General features: G+C 37.3%; 1 protein-coding gene across 1 annotated transcript in view; it reads left to right on the plus strand.

The window, feature by feature from the left end:
• KIAA0232 (KIAA0232 ortholog) overlaps positions 1-8737 on the plus strand; it is a 25146-nt gene extending 16409 nt beyond the window's left edge. Inside the window, 4 exon segments of the mRNA XM_072406470.1 lie at positions 1-125; positions 785-893; positions 1002-1096; positions 2994-8737. The exon segment at positions 1-125 is cut by the window's left edge and continues 7 nt beyond it. Coding sequence (XP_072262571.1) covers positions 1-125; positions 785-893; positions 1002-1096; positions 2994-3170 — 506 coding nt within the window. The 3' untranslated portion in view covers positions 3171-8737.
• The last annotated feature ends 555 nt before the right edge of the window (positions 8738-9292 follow it).

Consider the following 9292-nt stretch of genomic DNA (forward strand, 5'->3'; position numbering starts at 1 on the left):
GATGCGACAGAAGGGCTGCCCTGGGCACAGGATGCGACAGAAGAGCTGCCCTGGGCGCAGGATGCGACAGAAGGGCTGCCCTGGGCACAGGATGCTTCTCTATACCTAGCAAATATATGGATGAGGTATGTAGAAGCTAATTTTCTTGTTCTGTGTAAACTTTGAATATGAAGGGGGTGCGGGCACAAATAGTGAAGAGGGAGCTTGCTCCAGCTTAGTGTATTTATAGCCTTTAAATCGAGGGTGTCCAACTATAGTTGAGTACAACATATAAGCCAGGATTTTTATATTAGATTAGAATTTATATTAGAACTAGATTTGAATCTGGGGGAAAAAACTATAGCTTACTAGATTTGAATTGGGAAATCACACAACCCAAATGTAACTTTTGGGAGCACAACTAGTGCTAGGCTTTCTTTTTAGACACTAGCACACTTCAAAGCAGCCTGCTATAGCTTGTTGTAAAACAAGGATTTAATACCCTTTAAATATTTAATGCTCAGTAGGTGTCATTGCTTGCTTTCGTTAAGTATCCATAGCAATCAATATGCAAGTAACTTCTCCTGCTTTGACTCATTATTATGATGAAGGTACAGGATATATTGAACTGTGGAAGCCAGTGAAGATTGTATGTGTTTAGAATCCAGAACATTCAAACCCATACATAGTTATTTTGGTAATTTAAAGTAGTTAGGCGTTGGTATTCCTGATCATGTTACATTAAATATATTTTTAGATGCTCTGTTGTGATTTTTTTTTTTTTTTTTTTTTTTTTTTTTTTTAGTTCTCTCCTTTTAGTGTTTATTTTCAAGACGTTGATTTTATAGAAGTAGATCGGCTCTGGTGGCAGAAAGCGCTGTACTCTCCATTGTTTGCCGGACCCTGTTGTGACTGTAAGGAAAAACCCTTTTTTTTTTTTTTTTTTTTTTTTTTTTTCCCTTTATCTTGTTAATAAATTGTTATTGTGGGTCACTTATGCAAACTTTTGTATTCCAATGCAGCATTCTGCGAGAGTGTTGAGGAAGAAGGCCCCATAGATAAGAACAGTGGGAACGATATCTCTTGCTCTGGATGGCATCCTCTGGGGCTTGAGAAAGTAGGTAATGTGGTTTTTGGAATACTTTTCTTCTTTTCCGTTACTTGTTTAATATCGGTGCTGTGCAATTTATTTTAGATCTCATTTGCATGGCAGATTATGCCACTCATTTACAAGAATGGGCTGCCTAATGTAAAGCACTACCTTAAGCATGGATTACTATTTTATTTTTATTTTTTTTTTTTTTACTTCTATGGCTCACAGTATTACTTGCGTGTCTTGGTGTCCGTGCATTAAAAAGCATATGTTGCCCCCAAAAAGTTCATAATGTACTCTTTACCTTGTAAATTTTATATAATATTATGACACATTGGTATTTTACCCCAGACAGGCTACACATTTTTATCCCACAGTAAGTAACCTATGCTGGTGATGTTTACATGCAGTGGGAACATAATCACTATATTTTGGCTATGTCCACTGGGTTTTGTAGAATAGTTGATTGATATTTATCTCGGCTAATTTCCATCTCGATCCAAGGGGACCCACTAATTTATCTGCTGGGGTTACCTGTCAGAGGTCTTTCTAAACTACAAATTAAACTCTCCTCACATATATACTGACAGCAGCACTTGTCTAATCACTTTCAATTTGAAATCATTCTCTCCTCCCTCAGAATTGGATCTTCATAAGTGGATTCAGGATATTAGGCAGATATGATCCGTATCAATACTCTAGCATGTTAGCATAATTTCACATTTTCCATATTCCATAAGGAAATTTCATGATACCCCTTTTTTTCTTCGGTAATAATTTGCTTCCTGTTATATGAATATACCCAGATCTTATGTCTGTCTGTTTCTTATCTTTGATTCTTTTATGCTTGTTCTTTATGGGTGTTCAGTATACATCTCCTTCTCTAATAGCTGGGGTTGATATATATATTTTTTTTATGTAATGATGGTAATGGGGACTCTAATAGCTGAAACTGGTGAAATGCTGTTATCTGTGTTCTGGAACTCTGCCAATATGGAGTGGAATTGTGATTATTGTACCTCAACGATGTTCACTTCACATGCTTTGTGCAATACCGTGTATTGTCTCTCTAGCTACCAGCTGTTAATACTGATAGTATGGAGGCGTTATACCTTACCAAAATGTTTAAATTGTTCTTTTGTATTGTCTTGACTTTATGTATTTTACTTATTTTTTTTCTCTGGTACATTTAAAAAAAAATTTCAATAAAATAAAAAGCATTTTACTGTAATGTTGGTGTTGTAATTCCAATCTTAAAGTGGCCCAAAGCTGTGAGTTCATGACCGCGTTACCGGTATGATTCTTCCCATTTTTGGCTTTTTGATTTCTAGCATTTCTTTAAAAATGAATATCATTCGTACAATCCTACTGCTGGAGGCACCAAAGCCATGCAATTTGTAGTTTGTAACAAGTACCTGCATGGGCTGTGACTTGAGTTGAGTTCAATCAATCACCCTGCAGAAGTGTGAACCTGGCTGGTAAATTCACATCTGAGCCCATGGGAAAATAAAGTGCTTCTGCCACAACTGCATTTTACATACACTGGCTGCTGAGGCGAGTGCCTCTCCTGGGCAGACAACTAAAGAGACATGCAGAGTGATGAGCGTATTTAGGAAGGGGGACCCTTACAATGTGAAGAGAATTTTACTTATTCATTATTCCATAGCGGCAACATATAACACGGCACTGTATATTAAATAGGGGACATACGATTAAATTTTTCCTATTAACATGCAGTAAAAATACTTATCTATATCAAAGCCTAACATTTCTTTTGTATGATCAGTATTGTCAAAGCTCGCTTCCCCCCCCCTCAGCAGTGAATTCCTGATTTACCCAATACCACACTTTGTTCTTGCTTACATATCTTTGTTGAATAGTTTACCATTTACATATTTAAATCAATTTTATTTTTTTTTAGATGTCTGCCTGTAACAATGCCAAAGTCTCCATCGGCTCCAGTGGTGGAATAAAAGACGGTAGCTTCAGAAAGAAGATCTACTCAAGTGACAGCTCTAGTACTGACACTGCTTCTGATGGAGGACATGAGTGGGCTGATATTTCCAGAGAGGAACTCTTCTCTCGCACTCAGCTGTGAGCGAGCATCTTTAGCTGTAGCTGTGAAAGATTACTGTGTTGAGACAAAACTCCATTTGTCTGTTTTTCCCCAGGGTCTCTGAACATCTTTAGTTGCCACTTCAGATCTTTGGTGTTTTTATTTCTTTAATTTTCCCTTGTTTTGCATTTGAGATTAACAGTCTTGCAAATGTTAATTTCTCTTTTATGGTGTGTGTGTGTGTTTTTTCTTTTTTTTGGCAAGCTGTTAAACTTTGCTTGGCATAGGTAGAAGAATTATAGATTTTTTTTTTTTTTTGTCATATGGATGGATGTACTTGTGTTTTGTAAAATCATTGCTTTGTGCATCTAAGCATACCCTCGTTTATAAGTTTTAATTTTGTCTTTTCTTTAGCTGTAGCCAGAATTGCCATCTGAATAGAGTAGAACCTAAAGCTACTTCTGCCATTCAGGTACCATAGGCTTCTGGAGTCTTTGGCTCTAATCTCAAAAAACGAGGACATATGTAACACTGTAATCAATCTGTGCCTTTCTGAATGCAGGAGAGTAGCATGAGACACTTGCCCGTTCTTTTTTTGAAAATAAAATCCAAAAAAAATCCAAAAGTAGACTAACTAGTAGTAGTGTTTAGAGACTTCAGAAATACTGTTTGTTTTAAATCCTATGATACTTTGCACCTGCTAATGGAGGATAATATTGTTTTTTGCTAATGGTATTAAGCCAAGGGTTTTTATTTATTTATTTTTTTTGTTAAAGTTACAACAAAAAATGTTGTGACCCCCAAAACCCTTTGTCTCATCTGCATATTTAAATCCAAAGCTGCAAGTCAGGGGAAGCCACAAGTGGGTTTGTGATGTGACAACTAGAGCTGCCACCCATATCATCAATTAGATTTCTTGTCATGTAAAAAAAGAAATCTATAGAGTTCTGCGGGTAAACCTCCAGTTTTTAATATTTATCTCCTATTATTGGCTGCCAATGGGCCCATTTGTTTAAGCTGGATGCAGCCATATTGTAGATGATACTTTTCTGACAATCTTCTAATTTTGCTCCACCATTCATATTCAATCTTGTCCTTTTACCATCCACCGTAAAAAAGGTTGTCAGAAACCCTCTTGGCCTCTGCCATTTGCAGTTCTGTAGTATTGTTGCTGTTACTTAGACTAGTATTTTATATTTTTGTGCTTTGAAGGGATGTCATGGGCAAGTGTGAGTGAAACGTAGCTAGCATTTTTCACCATAAAAGTGTGACTGAAGTAATGATTGATTGATACGTGTAGTTTTGTTAAACAAAAAAAACACCAAAAAAAAAACACAAAAAAATGTAAAAGGAAAAAAAAAGAAAAAAGAAATCTGCACATCGTCAAAGTGTAATTGTTAAAAGAATTTTCAAAACTCTTTGTGCTTCTGTTACTCAGAGTAAGCACAGTAAGAGCAATATTTGACAAAGTACCAAAACTCAAAACAAGCATGCTTCTTAACACCAACAAATGCAAAAAGTTAAATATTGCTTTGGAACAATAGCGTAAATATTAAGGCAATACAAAGTGTGGTAGAACGATATTTTTGTTTGTGACATAAAGAAAGTTCTTTCACATGAATATATATTTTTTTTTTTTATTGGGACAAATGTTCTGGGATTATCTGAATACATTTGTCCTAAAGTATTAGATTTTTTTTTTTATCATCTAGTCGTTTTGTTTATTTTATTTTTTTCCTCAGCCAAAACTTTTCATTATAAAAAGATGTTATTAGTTACCATTTTATTGAAAAGCAGAGGTAAAGTTCTATAATTCTAGTGGGGCTGTTGGCCTCCGCATAAGCTAGATTCTAGCTTCAGGATTGGCCATAGGCAACACTTCATATAGAAACATATATCGAAAGAGCCGGGCGCACCACCTGGCATTTTTCAGTAACCACCGGCTTAAAAAATAAAATCTGTGTTGAACCCTGCAGTAGAAGGCACAGGTCACAAGTAGACTAGCAGCACAAATGGCTTTAAATTTTGCCCCACAGTTGCTATCGTGATGGGGATAATCTCTCCTACAGTCCTGGACAGTAGTGGTGGGGGACTCGTATTTTGGAATGGAGTTGCTTTTTTACCTAAACAAAAAGGTCTCATTTCCCATTTTGTGGAGAATTCTTTTGATTATCCTGGGCCCGACATTTGACTTTTTTTTTTTAATTCTAAATTTAGCCCATACAAATTTTATTTTGGTTTTCTAATGCTGAAGAATTCTTAAAGGGACACTATTTTTTTCACTTTGTTGTGTAAGAAGTTGGTTCTAATATTCTGTGTGAATATGTATTTTTTTTTTTTTTTTTTTTTTTTTCTTTCATGTAAAACCCCTTAACATTTTCTATTTTCTCTTCTTTGTGCACCACATTAAGTCCTATAGTTCCACATTTTTAGGTTATGTGGAATTGCAGTATATCAGTGCTGTAGTTGTTGCAGTCTGAAGCGGCACTGAAGTTGGACTTTTCTTTTCAAACCCCCCCCCTAAGTAGCAGTGGTGGTAATACCTGGTGAATAGCACAGTACAAACAAATCAGCAGATTTTAATTTCTTCATACTGCTGTAGCCTTCACCTTTTGTCAATGTAATCACAGGCAGGCATCTGTTAACCATATTTACAAAATATTTCCGACCGGCACAATCTTAACATGCATACACCTAATGAAAGGTGATTTTCAACAGGCTGGAAAAAAGTTGCAGACTCAAATGAAGACCTGTTCATGCTCCTTTATTATCCAGAAATCCTAAGCCCATTCCCTGACCTCTGACCAATAAGGTCAACAGACTTTGCCCCAGAGTTGTTGTACTAGACTTTGGTAATAAAGCATATTGGGACATTGGGCCCCAAAGAGGTCTCCTAGCTGGAATACAGTGTCTGACAGGTTTGCTTTGTACTTGGTGCTCAATTGCCTTGTTATCCTAATAATTTTTGAACCTTTTCAGTATCTTCCTATACTGTTGTATGACCGTGACCTATTCTAACATTAAATAACATTATCTACCCTACAAGCTCACTTTCTCTACTATAAAAAAAAATAGGATCGTTTAATTGTGGAATAGGACATTTCCAGCATTCTGGATTTTTTTTGTCCAGAGCTGTTTGCAATGTTAAAAAAGAATGCCAAAGCTGGAAATATTTAGATTTAGTCCCCTTGTGTTTTTGAGTTAGGTTTCAAATCCTGCAAGGACCCTGTCTGGGTGTTTTTATAATATGTAACAGCCTGCTGAGGTCTTCTAAATGTACGTATTTCCATCAGCCTAAATCTGTGCTTCTTAATCTTTTAACATTGGGGAACCCCTTCTATAATATATCCACAGATTACATTAATGTGGGGATGATGGATGAATGTCTCATACAGGTCCGGCCATTGGGAAGAAAGCCATCCAAAATAATCATTGGCATCATTTTTGTGCCACCTGTGCAGCACAAACTTTCCATTTCTCAAGAAACATCTAGCATCCTCTGGTGTGTGACACCCTGTATGGACAAAACCTGCCCACTCTCCCCACACAGGCTAAGACCTGCTTGCTAAACATCCTAGGGGGATAGTAGCGCACGCCTGTGAACACAACTTTTGTTGTGTTTACAACCCCCTGCTCTACTGTCCCCCTTGGAATTAAGCAAGTAGGCCTGAGCCTGCAATGGGAGAGTGGGTGGGTTCTGGCATCATGTCATTCTAAGAAGAAAAAAAACTTTGCCCAGAGTGACACACAGCTCCCTGCGCATGCATGGTTTGAGTTTAAAGAAATTAGTGGTCTGTGAGGTTGGAAAGGTTGGTGACCACTGCTCTGGAGGAACCCTGGTTGAGAAACATTGGTTTGAACATTCTTATGTAATCTCTAATATTACTTTGAGTGGAGGGGAACATGCATTTCTAAGAAAAAATTAAAGCACAGTACTGCCAGATATAATAACTATGCCTCCAGGTGCTGGCATGTGTTGTGTACAGCTCTTTATTCATCTCAAAGTTGAATTTGTGGGCAAAAACAAAACCCATTACTTGGTGGTGGGGTTTCCTCTGTGCTAAAGGGTGAAATGCTTGAATGGCTGTGGGGACCGGAACAAGAGATCTACTTGTCCTACATGATCTAAGCTGCTGTGTGCACAGGCATTGAAGTCAACAGTCCTTGTGGGGTGAGCCTGTACACAATAAAAAGATAAAAGGTGCAGTGGCCACATGAGGAATGAGAGATTTTCATAAATCTTCCTGTTATGGTTCCCTGAGTATTTATCACTTTTGGTGCTTTACTGTAATGGAGTTAGAATGTTTGTCCATTTTAAGGAGCCATGTGCTAAAAAAATGTGGGATGCTGTGGCTGGCCCCTTCTTCAGTGGCCGTTTACATCTATATGATCTGATTTCAGGATGTTAAAAGCAGTCCTTTCATTAAGAATGGACTGTGTACACCTCTGGCCTAGTAAGACATGCACCCTTCCCCCTTATAGGTACCACATAGATGTGAATAGGCCTTGTATTGTGTTGATCCAATACTTTTAGTCCTTAGGACATGTATGCAAATCTGATTTACTGAGCTCACTGGCTGCATACTTGTAAAATTTGCATTTTACAGAGTAGGTCAGTTATGTCACCCTTGATATTTCTCTTCCTTTAGTATTATCTTTTGTCTTATGTATATGTCCATTCTTACTGGAATTGTTGCTATGCTAGTTCAGAGATAAATACAATGAAAAGGTGGGAGATGCATTGGATGCCCATTTCATGATTTAATGCACACTACTGGACACACATGTATAGTATAGCTGGTTGACATGAAAAAGCAACTAAAATATGCTTTTTTGTATCTTCTGTGAGACTGTTCCATGAGTTTTATCTGGTAAAGCAGAAGTCCATTAAAATATTTGGTTGCTGAGGATCACTTCACCTATGTCATCACTACACTTATCCTTTCAGCCCTCTATTGTACACTTTTTTTTTTTTTTTTTTTTTTTTTCATATTACAAATTCTTGGAGCTTCCCGAAAGGTTTTGTAGATCATGCACTGAAGTATGGAAAAGAAACTAGTAACCATTGCTGGGTTAACATGTAAGTTGTTGAGCTCCTGCAGCAAACAAGGGCTTTCCTGTATTAGTTTGCCATTCAGTGTACATTCACTTCATGACCCTTTGTGTTCCTCATGTGATCATTTACAAGTAAGCCTTAGTACAGGAGCAGACCGCCGTCTATCAGACATGTTTGTAGCAGTGTAGCGTTCCAGCTCCCTGTTCTAGTGACTGGAATGATACTTAAGATGACCATGGCAATAATCATTTCATTTCTGCTCCTTTTCATATCCAGTCAGCAGTAATCTCCTAGCTGGTTTAGGTTTTTTTCCCCTTTCAGAAAGATGTATTTTATTTTTCTCAAGGTTGGCAAAACGCTGAACGCACTGTGGTATGAAGCGCATTGCATATCCATCGCACTGAAATGTTTTTTTCATTCCTGGGCTGAAATTCTGTTTTTACATTTTTCTCCCTCAATTGGTTGTATTGTTCTGATTTCATGTACGCCAAGATTTTTTTTTTTCCTTGTGAACTTATTAAACACCAATTAAAGTGAAAAAAAACAAACAAAATCTCTTGACTTTGTGTAAGATTATTACCTATAATGAGTTGTATGTTGGAGTCTTGACATGCAGCATTTCTTTACAGTAACATGCATCTTGCTCTTTTACAGCCTTGGGTTATGTTTGCCAAGCTGGGGTACCCTGCTTATTACTTGCATGGTTCTCATATTCTGCAGTCAACCCTTTTATTTCTCCCATTTACTGAAATCTGAACACACCTGCCTTCTGTGTTAACATGGAACTCTGGTCCACACCTACCTACCCCTGTGCTGAGCTTGTTTTTATTATTAAACAGGATTTATATAGCGGCAACATATTACACAGTACTGTACATTAAATAGGGGTTACAAATGACATGGTAGTCACTCAGGAGGAAGAAAGGACCCTGCCCTGAAGAGTTTACAATCTAGGAGGTGGAAGAAGAATCACACAATAGGATCTCATAAACTTACTGAAAACCTTTATCTGTTCTCTGCCGCTGCCGACAGCACAATCTTTTACATATGAAAACACAAATACATGACCACAAAAGTGCACAAAAGGATCTGGCAGCTGATAGTTTAA

Source organism: Pyxicephalus adspersus, chromosome 3, assembly GCF_032062135.1.
Source record: "Pyxicephalus adspersus chromosome 3, UCB_Pads_2.0, whole genome shotgun sequence".
Lineage (NCBI taxonomy): Eukaryota > Metazoa > Chordata > Amphibia > Anura > Pyxicephalidae > Pyxicephalus > Pyxicephalus adspersus.